General features: G+C 42.1%; 1 protein-coding gene and 1 non-coding gene across 2 annotated transcripts in view; one reads left to right on the forward strand and one right to left on the reverse strand.

Moving 5' to 3' along the window:
* Positions 1 to 18445, reverse strand: part of LOC124593985 — a 446237-nt gene that overhangs the window by 219285 nt on the left and 208507 nt on the right. Inside the window, exons 16-17 of the mRNA XM_047132336.1 lie at positions 9135 to 9279; positions 8950 to 9077 (exon numbers count right to left, since the gene is read on the reverse strand). Of these exons, the coding sequence (XP_046988292.1) occupies positions 8950 to 9077; positions 9135 to 9279 (273 nt within the window). The remainder of the gene's footprint in view (positions 1 to 8949; positions 9078 to 9134; positions 9280 to 18445) is intronic.
* Positions 6294 to 6366, forward strand: Trnaa-cgc. The gene has a single exon. It is a non-coding gene; the product is annotated as a tRNA-Ala (tRNA).

Raw genomic sequence — 18445 nt, forward strand, 5'->3', positions numbered from 1 at the left:
CACGTGTAATCTGTGAAATAGTCACCGTCATAATCAGCACATCTCGGATGTCATATACGAGGCTAAATAAAATCTATGTAGCTTGTCGAAAATATTACTTCGGATGTTTGTTGGATCCGACAGCAATGGCGAGAAATTTTTAAACTGCTGCCCCCCTTCCCCCCCCCCCCCCCCCCCACCCCTCCCATAGTATTAGAAGAAGAGCGCTGTGTCTGCCTTATAAATGCAGAGGCTGAGACTACATAATATGCGACGATGGCAGAATAATGCTTCGCATTGCCACATCCAGGCGCTGTACTATTTTCTTTAACGTTGTAAATCACATGGGTCCGTATTTTCGTGTGTCCTTTTATCAATATGGTTGAATTTACTGCTGCGTATAGACTATTATTAACTAAACTCATTCAAGTCACATTTGTAATAGGTCCCTGGCCCAAATGATAATATTTACGACAGCGTCATGATAACGAAGAGAAACTTATCTCATTTTCTTAACAAAGACTTACAGAAATTTCTGTTATCCTTCAGTACTATTTAACGATTTAGTCTAGTTAAAAAGGATTACGAATTTGTTTGTTGCGTAATGTTCATTAGAATTCAACTGATAATCAGAAAGTACGTTTGTTCTGAAAGCATTATTCAGCAAACATCCAAGATAAACGGCAATTTTTTATTTGTTTAGCATTACGTTGTTTGCAGAGTGTAGAGGGCGTATGTTAACTTGTGTATTCTAGTGCTCATCGAACAGCTATGTAAAGGAAGTAGCTTATTTCCTTGGTTGCTTTAGATTTTGCTTCGCTCACAACCATACAGAATATTTTCATAACCGTTGATGTATGAGCAGGTCAAGTCGCTCGGATGGATAAGCATCGATGGCCTTTGAAATCCATGGATTTTACTCCCAGCGGAAGAAGATCGCTAGGCAGACCAAATAGAAGGTGGAGGAATGGAATCCATGGCAACCTGCTGGAGATTGCCATAGATGGTGATTGGTGGCAGAAAGCAGGAAGCAGAACCTCCTCTTGAGAAACAATACAATCAAGCTGCAGTCACCAGTACATAATTAGTTCTCTTCGTCGGGTTTTTCCGAAGTACTGAAATATGTCTGGTACAAAACAGAGTATTTAGAGGATCGCCCAACACAATTTGAGACTCCTGCTGAATTTTGTTTTATATTCTGTGTATTATGTGAAGAAATTTCGTTAATTTTGTGTGCATGGTGTAAACGTTTTGTTTTAAAGCGTTATATTTTAATAATTTCTTTAGCGATTGTCATTATTGTAATGATTTTGTATCATAATAATCAGTTACTTATTATTTTCAGGTAACAAAATACACGTATGGGAAACGATAAACTAAAAAGAACGAATTTACAACGTAAAATAACAATTTAAAATACAAAATAAATATAAATAAAACTGTTAGAAAAGTAATGAACGTTTAGATATTTTAATTATCTATGTTAAAAATATTCCTGCAGCAACTTGTGTACAATTTATTTTCGAAAAATGGTATTTCTGAAATCAGCTAACTACACCTAGATGGATGTGGCGTGAAAGCTTCTTTAATTCATGCTGGAAGAAAAGTTATCATTTGCAAAATTAATTATTGGTGGTGGCGTATTTTGCAAAATTTCAAATCATTACAGAAATTAACTAACGGTTTACAAGAGCGTTCACTGCATTTCAACTTTTATATGATACACATTTTTCTTGTGTTTCATGGTTTCGAAATTATTCCCTGTAAATATAATATGGCAAATTACCTTACGGGGTGTACTTTATCCTTAAAAGTTAAGCTAGGCACAAACAAAAAAATTCATATTGCATTATTTTATCTCCCTACACACCCGCAAACTTTCATCAAGATCGTTTAGTTACACCAGTGAATGTTCCTTTGTTAGCCACACTACGCCACTATTTCATTAGCTCTGACAGAGAACATCGAGGAAGTTCAAAGAAGGGAAGGTTGTTTTGTGTTATCGTGAAATAGTGGAGAGAATGGCACAGATATAATACGCTAACAGGGGTGATAATCATCAAAACAAAGGTGTTTTTCGTTGCGGCTGGATCTTCTCCTGAAATTTCAGTCACCAACTTCACCTCAGAGTGTGAAAATATTTTCTTGGCGCCCACCTACATAGGAAGAAATGATCATCATAATAAAATAAGACAATTCAGAGCTTGCGCTGGCACGGAGAGGTTTAAGCGTTCATTTTCTTGCGCTCTGTTCGACAGTGGACAGTGGAGAAAGAAGGTGAGGGTGTTCCATGAATCCTCTGCCAGGTACTTAATTACGAACTGCAAAGCAGTCATGTAGATATAAATGCAGACATGTACACTGATCAGCCAGAACATTATGACCAATCACCTAACAGCCTGCATGCCCTCCATCGACACGGATAACAGCAGCGACGAGTCTTGGCTTCGAAGTAATGAGGCCTTGGTAGGTTCCTGGAGGGAGCTGACATACCATCTGCGCACACAAATCACCTAATTCTCTTATTCCGGGGAGGAGTGGATGGGCTCTGAAGCCACGTTCAATCACATCCCAGATGTGTTCGATAGGGTTCAGATCTGGCGAGCTGGGAGCCCAGCACATAAATTGGAACTCACCACTGTGTTCCTCGAAACACTCCATCACACTCCTTGCCTTGTGACGTGGCGCATTATCTTGCTGCAAAATGCTACTGCCGTCGGGATGCCAGAGAACGATACTCCTTGGCCGTCATGGTGGCTTACACGAGCTGCACTCGACCAATGGACGTCAACGTGAATGTTCCCCGGAGCATAATGGAGACGCCGCCATCTTGTCTCCGTGCCGCATTACATATGTCAAGCAGTTGTTCCCCTGGAAAACGACGGATTCGCGCCCTTCCATCGGCATGATGAAAAAGTATCGGGATTCATGAGACCAGGCATCGCCCTGCCACTGCGCCACCGTACAGTGTCGATGGTCACGTGCCCATTTCAGTCGTAGTCGTGATGTTAACATTGACACACGCGTGGCTTGTCTGTTCCGGAGGCCCATCGTTGAGAGTGTTCGGTGTATTGTATGATTAGACACACTTATACTCTGTCCAGCATTACAGTCTGATATTATTTCTGCCACAGTTCGCCGCCTGTCCTGTTTTACCAACCGGCACAGCCTACGACGTCCGATATCGGGTAATGAAGGGTAGCCGCCCAACCCCACGCCGTCAGGAAGTGGTTTCACCTTGGTTTCGCCACGTGTTGAAGACACTAACCGCAGAACTCCTGGAACACCCGACAGGACATGCAGTGCTCCGAAATGCTAGTGCCGAGTCTCCGGGCCATCACAATCTGCCCTCGGTCAAACTCGGACATTTCGCGCGCCTTCCCCACTCTACACACGGACAGAACACTTACTGATACTACATGTACCGTGTGTGTGTCTGACCGGATGTTACTCCTCGCCAGATGACACTGGTAGCGCCTGCACGGGTTTATATCGATAGTAGGTCGGTGGTCTTAATATTCTGACTGGTCAGTGTACATGTAGACTGAAGACGCGGAGCTTTATGGAGTGCTGCGAGCAATGGCGTTTTCTAGGTACCCCGACTCCATATGTCCACCGCATAAAGTTCCTTCCGCAATCATTGATCGAAGACTGTTTGAGTCGTACCTGCGTTCAGACAGCAACAATTCTTGCCCGTTTTAAACCGATTGTTATTGATAAGCCGTGAAAGTTCTCTCCGGTACCCGTCGGTTAGGATTGTTTTACGACACTTCTTACGTCTCGAAACATGACTGCGAGTGGTACACCAATCACTGTAGACACCTTGGACAGACTCCGTTCTAATTATTCAGGTCTTGGTTGTAAATACAGCCGGAAAAATTCTACAGAACCAAGGCACAGGTTGCCGTTAAACAAAAGAGGGACCTTGTGGTTAGATTTTAGCTATTAACCAGTGTAATTCTTTGATTGTGATTGCATTTCGCAGTCATTAGTTATAATCCGAACAACCTGTTGTACTAAGCTGTTCGCTTCTGTGTTTGAAAGACCGGTCATTATTGGTGTATTTTCCTTGGATCTTGTGGTTCCGCCGAGTGAGTTCTCTTGTAATAAGTGTTCACTAGAAATGTTTTGAGACGTTCCTTCAGAGCGTTCTTAATAACTGACAACCCGTTTAACTTTGAAAATATTAACAGCCAACTGTCGCCAGGTCTTTAGTCAAAATAAAATTGTCAGAAGGGTCGGTTGGAATCCAGTCGCATCTTGGCTGCCGATTGAAATTAAGAGGTTCGTTGCTTTGAAGTAAGCCTTAGCATTGTTATATTGATTGCTAATCTGTTTAACCTTTAAGCACAAGTGCTCATCTTAACCCGAACCTTTCGACATACAGCTTTCAAATTAAAAGTTACATTACCTGTTTTGAGTAACTGAATCAGTCTTGTCGTCAGTGGTGATGATATAGTTTTCAGGTGTTGCAGAAGGGCATTTAATAAAACAGACTGTTTCCAGCGCGGTAGTAGACACCGCTGTTTCACCCGATAATGGGCGGGCTGCAGGTCCGGCCCTCTCACTGTTATATTGTCTGCTGTTTTACAATACAGCATTTCAGATTTCTTTTGCAAAGGTTAAAAGCTTATTCAACTTAGGATTTAAGGTCAAAAGAATTCTGCAAATTGTTCATTTTGTTAAAGAAAGTTTTATGATTAAGTGCTTCAATTATCTGTAAAATACCGTTTATATATTGTTAAATAACGAGGTTGTGTGAAAAGAAAGTTATATAAGAGGGTCCTCTCTCCCACGGTTTCCTTAATTCCAGTAAGTACCACGTATCGGTACGAAAAGCGGGTGCCAGACTGAGATTCATAGGAAGAATCTTAGGGAAATGTAATTCATCTGCCGGCCGGAGTGGCCGAGCGGTTCTACGCGCTACAGTCTCGAACCGCGCGACCGCTACGGTCGCAGGTTCGAATCCTGCCTCGGGCATGGATATGTGTGATGTCCTTAAGTTAGTTAGGTTTAAGTAGTTGTAAGCTCTAGGGGACTCGTGCCCTCAGAAGTTAAGTCCCATAGTGCTCAGAGCCATTTATTTTGTAATTCATCTACTACAGAAGTGGCTTACAAGGCGCTTTTTCGACCGGTTGTTGTGTTCACCGGTCTGAGCCGCTTACCAGGTAGGACTGATAGAAGAGGCAGAGAAGGCCGAAAGAAGAGCAGCTCGTTCCGTCGCGTGATCGTTTAGTCGACGCGAAACGTCACAGAGGTGTTCAACAACTCCACTGGCAGACTCTACAAGAGTGGCGCTGTCCATGACGGAGAGGTGCAGTATTGAAATTTAGGGAGTGAACTTCCCGGCAAAAGTCTCGCAACATATTACTTCCTCCCAATTAGCTCCCACGAAATGGCTGCAATGAGAAAGTTCAAGAAAGTAGAGCTAATACAGAAGTTTACCGACAATTACACTTCCCACGCGCCATTCGCGAATGGGATAGGGAAGGGGGAATCAGATAGCGGTACGAGAAGTACCCTCCTCCGCCCACCATGAGGTGTCTTGCATGGTATTGATGTAGATGTACAGGGTGATTATAATGAAACTTTCGTTACATGAGAGGGCCCCCAAAACGACGGCTAGTAGGACACTGAAACTTTGTGAAAATACTTGTAAGGTCATGAGAAAGAGAGAAAACGAATAAACGGTAGAAATAAACACACATTAATTTCCGCATGAGAGGGTAATATTTGTAATTTGCGTACCATGTTTACATTCTAGGTTACAAACGTTGTTCATTGCGACGACCATCTGTCTCCACGATAGCCTGGAACCACACAGGAGACTGCTCTACGCTGCCCGAAACATTGCTGCTTGGTTGATGGCTACCGCAATCGGTATGCTCGTCCTCAACATCCAACGTCTGTTAGTATCCCTTCGATAAATAGAGGTTCAGATCTCATGATCTTGGTGGCCACATAGTCTGGAACGATGGGCCAATCATGCGTTACGGAGTATCCGTGTCACCTCACGAATAATGCATCAGGACTATTGTTGTTGTTTTGATAAAACAGATTTACGAGTAAGTCCATGTTGCCACGCATAGTACTGGCGCCTAACAGCAAATCATGTCACTAACACCACTAACAACAAAACTCCCGTAGCTCCAGATCTGCACATCATTCCGATAAAGTTGGGTACCCATACGGTAAATAGTTTCCCGTCTACACTGCCTCAGGTAGCAAGTTTAATAATAATCATGCTGTAGATGTAATTAGAACGTCGACTTCACACCAGATCCCAGCATCCTAGGTCACTACCTTCTTTACCGAGCGAGGTGGTGCAGTGGTTAGCACACTGGACTCGCATTCGGGAGGACGACGGTTCAATCCCGTCTCCGGCCATCCTGATTTAGGTTTTCCGTGATTTCCCTAAATCGTTTCAGGCGAATGCCGAGATGGTTCCTTTGAAAGGGCACGGCCGATTTCCTTCCCAATCCTTCCCTAACCCGAGCTTGCACTCCGTCTCTAATGACCTCGTTGTCGACGGGACGTTAAACACTAACCACCACCACCACCACTACCTTCTTTGATTTCGGCTCTTGAGGAAGAATGGGCCGCCATTCCACCACAGAGATTCAGACGTCTCACAACAAGCGTCCCCAGCAGAGTTCAAGCCGCCATAAAGGCGGAAGAGGTTGAGGTCTACAGTCCGTATACTTTATACGAAGACTGTTACGAAAGTAAGGTCCGATAGGTCGCGAAATGATGCACTACTGGCCATTAAAATAGCTACACCAAGAAGAAATGCAGATGATAAACGGGTATTCATTGGACAAATATATTTTACTAGAACTGAAATGTGATTACACCTTCACGCAATTTGGGTCCATAGATCCTGAGAAATTGGCACCCAGATCAACCACCTCTGGCCGTAATGACGGCCTCGATACGCCTGGACATTGATTAAAACAGAGTTTGAAGAGTGTGTACAGGTACAGCTGCCCATGCACCTTCAGCACGATACCACAGTTCGTCAAGAGTAGTGACTGGATTATTGTGACGAGCCAGTTGCTCGGCCACCATTGACCAGACGTTTTCAATTGGTGAGAGATCTGGAGAATGTGCCGGCCAGGGCAGCAGTCGAACATTTTCTGTATCCAGAAAGGCCCGTATAGGACCTGCAACATGTGGTCGTGCATTATCCTGCTGAAATGTAGGGTTTCGCAGGGATCGAATGAAGGGTGGAGTCACGGGCCGTAACACATCTGAAATGTAACGTCCACTGCTCAAAGTGCGGTCAATGCGAACAAGAGGTGACCGAGACGTGTAACCAGTGGCACCCTATACAATCACGACGGGTGATACGCCAGTATGGCGATGACGAATACACGCTTCCAATGTGCGTTCACCGTGACGCCGCATAACACAGGTGCGACCATCATGATGCTGTAAACAGAACCTGGATTCATCTGAGAAAATGTTTTGCCATTCGTGCACCCAGGTTCGTCGTTGAGTACCCCATCGCAGGCGCTCTTGTCTGTGATGCAGCGTCGAGGGTAACCGCAGCCACGGTCTCCGAGCTGATAGTCCATGCTGCTGCAAACGTCGTCGAACTGTTCGTGCAGATGGTTGTTGTCTTGCAAACGTCCCCATCCGTTCACTCTGGGATCGAGACATGGCTGCACGATCCGTTTCAGCCATACGGATAAGACGCCTGTCATCTCGACTGCTAGTGATACGAGGCCGTTTCGATACAGCACGGCGTTGCGTATTACCCTCCCGAACCCACCGATTCCATATTCTGGTAACAGTCGTTGGATCTCGACCAACGCGAGCAGCAATGTCGCGATACGATAAACCGCAATCGCGGTAGGCTACAATCCGACCTGCATCAGTGTCGGAGACGTGATGGTACGCATTTTTCCTCCTTACACGAGGCATCACAACAACGTTTCACCAGGCAACGCCGGTCAACTGGTGTTTGTGTATGAGAAATCGGTTGGAAACTTTCCTCATGTCAGCACGTTGTAGGTGTCGCCACCGGTGCCAACCTTGTGTGAATGCTCTGAAAAGCTAATCATTTGCATATCACAGCATCTGCTTCCTATCGGTTAAATTTCGTGTCTGTTGCACGTCATGTTCGTGGTGTAGCAATTTTAATGTCAAGTAGTGTAACTACAATGCAAATCAAAAATTGTTGTACGCAACAGTTAGCCACACCTTCCAGCTACCCCTCAAATAGTCGCCGCTCCGACCCAGACATATGTTGTGGCGTTGTACAAACGTTCCATCAATTCGTCACAGAAAACAGCCGCCTGTGCTTTCCACGAGTTCTCTACGCTTTTATGCCTTTCGTTGTTTGTGCCAAAATATTGTTTTTTTTGCCAGCGGTTCATGAGAGCAAAGATGAACAGCGAAGGGACCAAATTAATGATTGTATCTGGGGTGATCAGACCCTTCCCACCGAAAACGCTGCAGGATCGTCTTCATTGAAAGAAACACATGACATATATGTTAAGCAGGCTGCATAGCTTGAGGCGAAATCTCTCACCAGGCGGGAGGCACTGTTGTTTTAGGCACCTCTACCTGGTTACTTTGCGCTCTGAACTGAAAACAGCGACGTGAAGCGATGGACAGGTACACTAAAGGCGCTGCCCAACACATCTCTGTCAAGTTCAATCGGATTTTCACAAACCATTTCGTGTCTAATCGGACGTTACTTTCCAAATACGCCTCATACATGTAGTGTCAATACCACTGTGCTGCCTTGCCTTGGTCAAAGGTGGAGGGTCACGTGACGCTTGGTACCAGTCCTACACCTTCTGTACATTGAAACGCGACCTGTGCTTTTTTAAGCGGTTGACTAACATTTTGTTCTGCGAGCGTACGTAACAGAAGCCGTTACGAAGAGAACGAAGAACGATGAAAGACATGTTGCGATATAAACACGAAATAGAAGGTGGAGCTGAAAGTACGAATACTCACCTAGCATCGCCGGGGGAGCCGAGACTGGAAGCGCTGCTGTGCTGTTGGTCCACTTCCTCATCTTCCCCGGAGGCGGAGGCGTCGTGGTGGCCGGCGGCGGGGGGGCGGTCGTCCTCCGCCTCCTCGTCCTCCTCCTCGTACTCCTCCTCCTCCTCTTCCTCCTCCTCTTCGTCGCCCCCGGCCACCGCTCGTGCCTCCACCTCCTCGTGGTCGTCGCCCGCGTGGTTGGAATGGTTGGAGTGGTTGCTACTGTTGTGGTTCTGGACGGGCGACAGTGGGTGCTGGTCCAGCATCTTGTCCAGATCGTCACGGCTGCCCTCTACGCTGTAGCTGGCCGAACACAACAGACGCGGCATGAAATAACTTGGGCGGTACAAATTATGAGGATCGTATTTTCTATGGAAATACAGATCTGCAGCAAGTGCTCAGAATATTTACTGACTGCCATTAAAATTATAACACGAGGAAGATGGCATGCAACAAATATCAGATAGGAATGAATGTACCACATGCTTGGATATCACCACTTCAGCGAAACCGCACAAGGTAGGGAGGTGTTGAGATTCTGTCTGTAAGGAGAGATTATACAGCGGATTTATCATTCAGAAAACTTACTGGAATGTTGTTTGCTTGTGAGAAGGTCATATTATGTCCTATACAAGAAAGAGAAAAATCTACCAGCATGCTTCCGATTTCGAAAGTGGCAACAGTCTGACCATTCGAGATTGTGATTTACTGTTGCATAAAACTGCTGCTCGTGCTGGTCAGGTCCCCGTTAACGTCATGCGAATATGGACTTAACGGATTTAGGAGGACCATACTCTGCACCGTAAAATCGTGGCGTCCCCGCGAGACTAGTGTCAGAGGGGGCACACATGTTGCCCGCATGGCCGAGCTGAACCGTGGAGCAGGGCAGGCCATGGAGTGCCAAACAGCACGTGAGCCAAATGTGTTTGCTCCGTGAACGTCGAGGCTCGGCCAGTCTCGACTTTGCTCGGTCCTTCTCAGAAGTACCCGGAAAGGGCGATATTCCATTTAGTATTGTGGTGTGACGTTTTCGGTCGGCACACATCTTTTCAGTTTGGCAGATCATGGTTCAGCAATGTTTACTTTTATTTGTTCGTGGTATGAAGTACGTTCATTGGTGCAGCAGCTTTCTCCACAAAGAGAGGACGTCTAGCGCTGTATCGTGACAAGCCTTTAAAACTGAAAGGAAATGACAGACTAGATGGATGAGACTTCTAAGTAACTATTATGCAATCGCATAATAGATGAGTGCTGCAAATTTCCTATGAAATGATATTTCAGTACTATGTGGAAATAATTTAAAGATTTAGCTGACAAGCAAACAGCAAAAAATTGTGCACTTTGCATTAAATTTGCAGAAGCACCATAAGAAATAGGTGGTATGAACAGTACAATTCCTAAAGTTGCAGTATTGCACTGTCAGTTGCAACTTTTTCCAACGGAACTGAACAAAGAGTATGGAGACTTCATATATTAGTGAAGAGTACGTTGGTTAAGTAAATAAGCGTGCCTGGAACGACTTTTCGATTTAAAACTCGCTATTGCTGAATTGTAATTCTGTCAGTGACAGCAAAGGACCTGGAAGAGCAGTTGAACGGAATGGTCAGTGTCTTGAAAGGAGGATATAAGATGAACATCAACAAAAGCAAAACGAGAATAATGGAATGTAGTCGAATTAAATCGGGTGATGCTGAGGGAATTAGATTAGGAAATGAGACACTTAAAGTAGTAGATGAGTTTTGCTATTTGGGGAGCAACTTTTTCCAACGGAACTGAACAAAGAGTATGGAGACTTCATATATTAGTGAAGAGTACGTTGGTTAAGTAAATAAGCGTGCCTGGAACGACTTTTCGATTTAAAACTCGCTATTGCTGAATTGTAATTCTGTCAGCGACAGCAAAGGACCTGGAAGAGCAGTTGAACGGAATGGTCAGTGTCTTGAAAGGAGGATATAAGATGAACATCAACAAAAGCAAAACGAGAATAATGGAATGTAGTCGAATTAAATCGGGTGATGCTGAGGGAATTAGATTAGGAAATGAGACACTTAAAGTAGTAGATGAGTTTTGCTATTTGGGGAGCAAAATAACTGATGACGGTGGAAGTAGAGAGAATATAAAATGTAGACTGGCAATGGCAAAGAAAGCGTTTCTGAAGAAGAGAAATTTGTTAACATCGAGTATAGATTTAAGTGTCAGGAAATCGTTTCTGAAAGTATTTGTATGCAGTGTAGCCATGTATGGAAGTGAAACGTGGACGATAAATAGTTTAGACACGAAGAGAATAGAAGCTTTTGAAATGTGGTGCTACAGAAGAATGCTGAAGATTAGATGGGTAGATCACATAACTAATGAAGAGGTATTGAACAGAATTGGGGAGAAGAGAAATTTGTGGCACAACTTGACTAGAAGAAGGGATCGGTTGGTAGGACATGTTCTGAGGCATCAAGGGATCACCAGTTTAGTACTGGAGGGCAGCGTGGAGAGTAAAAATCGTAGTGGGAGTCCAAGAGATGAATACACTAAACAGTTTCAGAAGGACGTAGTTTGCAGTAGGTATTTCGAGATGAAGAAGCTTGCACAGGACAGAGTAGCATGGAGAGCTGCATCAAACCAGTCCCTGGACTGAAGACCGCCGGCCAGTGTGGCTGAGCGGTTCTACGCGCTTCAGTCTGGAACCTCGCGACCGCTACAGTCGCAGGTTCGAATCCTGCCTCGGGCATGGATGTGTGTGATGTCCTTAGGTTAGTTAGGTTTAAGTAGTTCTAAGTTCTAGGGGACTGATGACGCCAGAAGTTAAGTCCCATAGTGCTCAGAGCTATTTGAACCATTTTTGAACAATATTGCTGAATTTATGAAGGAAAAAGGAGCGCCGACTGCTCACTGCCCGCAGCAAGATACTGTAAGGTGAGAAACAAATTAAATCTGATTTGATGGTGGTAAAATTAAAAAGAAAATCACATTATAGAAGGGAAAATTCTGGCAGAAAAAACAGCTAACCTCATTGGCATTAAAGAATACGTCAGGTCTGAAGAATTCATTGTGGTCTTGAAAGAATTACAAGGAGAGTTTTCTAAGCGGTTTGTGGACACTGACAATCTTACATTTATTTTCAAGGTGTTTTCAAGACAATTTGCCGTTTCAGTTCAAGGCACCGATGTGCATGTACAGATATAAGTGGTCGATCTGCAGTTTAATTCCTGTTTTAATTACAAATCCTTTCACGTTAAAGTAGTTCAGGAGATCTAGATAGTTTACCTCAGGCAGAGTTTCCATGTGTCCAAAAAGAGCTTGCAAATGTGATAGAACATTTAGATAAACATATGTGTGTGAAAACCATTTTTCGAGAATGAAACAATATATAATGTGGCACCCAGAGAACGAATATCTGACATCGTCTGCGACTGTCTGTACCGCCAGTAGTTCTACCAGATAAATATTATAACTTCAGAGCCCCAAAATTAATTAAATACTGATAATTAGCTTTTTAATGTATTTGTTGAGAAATGGGAAATATAAAACAAAGTCATGCATGTGCAGTGCGACTACATTGCCATTTAGATGGGGCGTGTTCGTGGTTTCCCCCTCCTTACGCTCAGACAGCATGGCATAGCAGTCGGGGAAATGTGCAGTCAGGCTGTTATGACACTCGTGCCAGGGCGCAGCGCGCGAGCAGAATTCTCGGCCGCCCCAGTTGTAAACCCACTTCTTGTATCGTGTTCGGGAAATGGGATTGTTTACAGCAAGACAGGTATCCCAGGGAGGGCCACGGACCGTCAGCATGCGGGCCATAATTGCAGCCTGTCTTGATGTGGCAGCAGAGGGAAGCACATAGACACTGGTGCACCCTACAACACTGGACACGACGTCTTTCCAGATGAGTCGCGGTTCTGGGAACAGCATCAAGGCGATCTCATCCACGTGTGAAGGTTTCGAGGAGAACTAACGTTGCCAGATTGCATTCGTGATTGTCATACGGCCAGAGGACTGTTCATGACGGTGAGGGGTGCCATTGGGTGTCCAACAACATCGTCCCATTGTCGCACAGCTGCTAATCTGGACAGATTGTGTTACATTTTCGACATGTTAATGTCGTGGTTCGAGGTCTTCGTAACGTTTTCAACAAGATAACACAAGCGGCAAATTGCCTGTGTTGTCCAGATGTGCCTCAACACAGAGTGCATTTGACTGTTGCTCTTGCCAGAAAGTTTACCAGACCTCTCACCAACAGAAAACATCTGGTCGTGAGTTATCGAAAAACTGGCACGCCGCCACTCGCCAGCCGATACGTTTGATGAACTTTAGCATAGCGTTGAAGCAGCGTGGAACGAATAAACACTGTGTAAAATTGATGGTAAATCCTCTGTCAACTCTTTTTAAAATCTCTATGACGAAGTAGTACCTTCATCCTTATTTGCAAGGATTCTATGAGTGTAGTTATTTATGTAGATTTCTTGTGCGTTTTGAAAATTATTTTCAGTATCCTTAAATTTATATTCCTTTAGGAAATTTGATAATGGATGCATGTTATCTGAATTCGAACTTTAATAAATTATTATGCGTAAGTGAGTCTGTATAATATAAGTGGCAATCAAAATATTTCGATTTGATTGAGTTGCTACAGCGTATATGCAACGTAGCGCGACTCCGGTGTGGGTATATAATGGTGCGCCAAATACAATGCTGGTCGCGATTCTACCCAAGAAGCCGGCCGAAGTGGCCGTGCGGTTAAAGGCGCTGCAGTCTGGAACCGCAAGACCGCTACGGTCGCAGGTTCGAATCCTGCCTCGGGCATGGATGTTTGTGATGTCCTTAGGTTAGTTAGGTTTAACTAGTTCTAAGTTCTAGGGGACTAATGACCTCAGCAGTTGAGTCCCATAGTGCTCAGAGCAATTTGAACCATTTTTTTTTTCTACCCAAGAAGCCGGTCCCTCTGGGAGGCCAGCCTCATCCATTATGCACCAACTCAAGTGGGAGACACTGGAGCACCCACCCAACAGTCCTGTTCTCTCCCAATGCGATTATAACGCTTTCGGTCCCTAAGAAATTGGACAACGATTTCCTTTGTAAGAGATATCCAGCAGGCAGTTACTGTCTTCTTCATGCAACAGGACAGGGTCTTTTTCCAAATGTTTGATCTAAATCCAATAGCAGCACACATCGTTTTTAGTATCATCACATTATCAGTCAAGTCAAGGTTACGGGTTAACGATAAAATATCACTAAAATGAAATGCAGACAAGGTAAGTTTACTGTTTACTGTTCTATCACACTCGTATATGGAAACACTTATGGATAAATACACTGTAGACTTTATTGCTTAAGATTTTATCAAAAATAAATATTCTGTAATATGTTGATCACTTCATTTTAAACAATAACATTTATAATGTAATGTTAATGTGACGCCGAATATACTGCAGACTAGTCTTAGGTATTATATCCGACACACTTTCATTTACTGATCATGGAACAAAAAGCTATTTTTCATAACACGAAAAACTTATAAGCTAGAAGTTATGTTAAATAATATAGAATGTACTAGCCTTTGAGGAATATTTTATATACAATTTGCGTAGTACTATAGAAGTCCATATGAAAGAAAATGGAATGAAATATTGTAACAGTCTTTTACTTCAGAAAGGAACATGATTATACTACTGAAAAGCTATTTTGGTGCTTCGCGGTCCCTAGTACAAGTACTTGATATATAAATCCAACTCTTATGTACAATATATACAACTTTACAATTTGTAAAAGTCAAAATTGGGTATCCCGTACTGAGAGTATTTTGTACAATAGTTATCTAAGCAATAAATAACCAGAATTAAGAGAATGGATGAGACTATCCCGTTAAGAATGAAGTTTGAACAAACTAGCTCAGTAGAATCGATTTCAGAGTGATGATTATGAACCGAAATTGTTCTAAACTGTAAGTAGGTGTTGTATGTAAGATAAACCACCGTGATGTCATAAAATTCATACTGTATATGTAGTTACAGGACGCGAAAAAATGGGTATATGCCCATTTTTTTAGAAGTGAGAATTAATTTCGTGAACTAATTTTGCAAATCTAAATACTAGCTTCAGAGTTTTCTCAACACTTACGAAAATCTTCGGAAGAATAATTATCTTACTCCATTCGCCCATGATCCAGAAACGTACAACTATTGCCTTTTTGTATTATAAAAATGAAAGTTTTTCTGCGTGTGTTTTGAATACATTGTCATTTTCGTTCTTTCTCCTGCAAGTGCGATAAAAATTATAACATGAAGAACGTCTTAGGACACTCAAAACATTTGATATCGAAGTTTGAGTCTCTTTGAAGGAAGAGATGGAAATCTCATTTCAGTATACGCATTCAGTTTATTGTGTATTTGACTACTTTGATTTTCATTATTCTGTACGACAGATGTCTTCAAATATGAAACGCTACCATTTTCTCCAAATTCTCTTGAAAATGTTTGTGGAGAGATATTTTATTACATTATGTTTTACTTCGAATCTTTCATGCCATACATTTTGCAGAAATTATGGTTGCTTAGGCAGTAGTTCTCATAGTAATAGGTTTATGAAAAAAGTTGTAATTTCTGCAAGCATCTTTTGTTCAGGTTGAACACGAATTGAAGAAAACATTATCTGTTATTATAAATGGCACGATACGGTAAACGAAACATAAGCAGTTGTTGATCCTACGACACGACATTCTGAGGTCATTTGCAAGTACTAAACACGGAACAAAAACATACTAAATGCTTAAAATAGGTCACCGTTCTGTACGAATGGATTCTGTAACGAAAATTCACTTCAGTCATTAACGGTCCGTTACAAGTATTCGTTCGCACATCAAAGATACGATCCGCTGATGGTATATTTCGCAGACGAGGACGAAACATTGGGATTTTCCAGACAATCCATGGCATAATTGCACGGATAATTTCAATAAGCTAATAGTTTTGGCAGAAAAGTATTACATTTACAAGTACATACACAACTCAAAGTATACATCAGAACATGATGATTTAGGAAATGTGTATTATATGAAGCTTGATGAGTTATCTGTTGTGCTGTACGAAATAATAAGTTGTTACCCCAGTGTTATGTACAATCTCACAATATTCTTCGCTTGTAATTAAAATGTATTGTTATGTAATGTAATTGTACTGTTATGTAATGGTATGGAAATAAATGTATAATACGGCCTCATCAAAGTAATTTACAATTGAATGAAATAAGGTGATACTGCTAACTGTACACGACTTTGCTGATATATTTATAATCCCTCTCTCTGTAAATGGGTTTGCTGACACCATGTTCCCTATTTAAGAAAAACTAATAATTTTTTGTTCGTATTTTTCGCGCTTTTATACAATGACTTCTTGTATTTATAAGCTTGTCTTTGCAGTTATAGCTACAAACCGTAAATTCTATCTCTCATCTACTGTCCAACAGAATAATGCATGTATCAGAATTCTGTTAAATACATTTTTTTTCTAGTTACAAGAATCAGACTTAGTAAACTGATGATAATGTGGTAAGGCTCGTGACTGGTTAACTTTAATGCTACCGAAAAACTGCAGTTTGTTCTACGACAGGTATTGGTTAGAAGTTGTTTCTTCACTTTATGCTGAATTCTTGGTAACGCGTTTGATATTCACATGAAATCGGACTAGGTTAGTTGAGCGTATACAAACAAGAGCAGTCAGAATGGTCACATTTTTATTTGAGTCTTTTGAAGCTCTTTGTGGTATGATGAAAATCTGAACAGGGTGATGCTCGAACTAAAAAGAAAACAAAATAATAATCGATTTTCAATAAGGAACTAGATGTATACAACAGCCTATATAATGCTCCAGTACGGTAACGAAATAAAATGAACCCACCTTATTAAATGACTTATGCTCGTAAGATTTTCATAATTTGAAACTATTTTGGTTAAAAGAAGACATAAAAATAGCCTTTACACTATAAACTTCACCAAATGAAAAATTCTAATCATGGAACTTTCCGTACACATCGAATAACATGTGTTACTAAAAGCGCACCTGATATGATCGTTTCCAGAAAGTGGAGTGGTACTGAAATGGATATCTACAGTACAAATAATATCAGAGTTAACTAATAGTCGGAAGATAAAATTTACTACAGTCTTATACCATACGGTGAGGTATGAATATTACAAAAGGAGATAAAGTTAAGAACACCACAGCTATTCACAAGAATCGTGTAAGACTGAGGGAGACATAAAATATTAGAGCGAGAACCAACATTATTCTAGCGTCTTCTTAGGGTACAAATTACGACTCTGCGACTAAATAAAAGGCTGTCTGGTTTGCACACGCGTTTGTTTTCTTTTTCGAATTATCCTGAATGACGATTTAGTGTGTTCCTTATCATATTTTTACTTCGATGGAACTGTTTGATTCTTCCATATAGTCCAGGATGTCCTGTTCATGGCAACTACATGAACATTTCGCACATACACTTCGCATTTTCGTTAGCGTGTTTTTAGAACGTGTATTTACTCTTTCAAATCCACAGTGCCGAAACTGCGAAGTGTAACTCTGAAATGTGGAATGTGGATGCAAATGTGAAGAATAGCACATCTGTGCTGTGTAGAACAATCAAACATATATCTATCACAGTACATGTAAGAAAAGGAGCATATGAAATCACCACTAAAGCTACTTCGGATGTAAAAGATGCGAAGCTCATCTGGAAACCTAATAAACAGCCTTTTATTTAGCCGTAGAAAGGGGATCTGTGCACTAAGAAGATACTTATAATCCATCTTGCAACTAAAATATAACAGAAGATGCATAAAACGATTTTTCTAAAGATACGTAGGAACCATTATCCTACAGGGGGCAGACGATATGCAGTAACACAAAGAAAGAGACTGCGTGGAATCAAAATTTGTAGTTAAAGTACCAAAATCACACACAACAGTAGGGTTTATGGGAAATAATATAGTGCAATGAAATAAAAAGGGGCTTCTGTATAGTATCAAAAACCTGTCGCTGATCCTTGGGCTACTGGCGTAAGACCACGAGAGGTGACTTCCAAAATCGAAAGCCAGGGTGTTCTCGTCGCCTTGGCTTACGTTGTCCACAGCCAAGCTACGGGAAAAAAGAACAGAGAGGCCATGCCAATGATGCAATAATGTATCAAACAGCTGCATCACAGATCCACCACCAACACGTTCTCAATATTGCGGAAGAGCTGAGTAACAGAAAGTGCTACCAGAGTCTCATCAATCCCGAAAATCGATCTCTAACAAAGAATGTACGGCAATAGTTGAGACTAGTTTCTTTCGCTGTTCATTACTTTCTGAAGTGTAGCCATATTTATATTATTCATTCAATACCCTGTAACCATTACGTATAACATTACATGATGTACATTTATAGTATTAAGGACTTGAGTGCTTGAGTGAAATATGCTGCCATAGATAACCTGCAACGTCTGG

The sequence above is a fragment of the Schistocerca americana genome, chromosome 2, assembly GCF_021461395.2.
Source record: "Schistocerca americana isolate TAMUIC-IGC-003095 chromosome 2, iqSchAmer2.1, whole genome shotgun sequence".
In the NCBI taxonomy this organism is placed as follows: domain Eukaryota; kingdom Metazoa; phylum Arthropoda; class Insecta; order Orthoptera; family Acrididae; genus Schistocerca; species Schistocerca americana.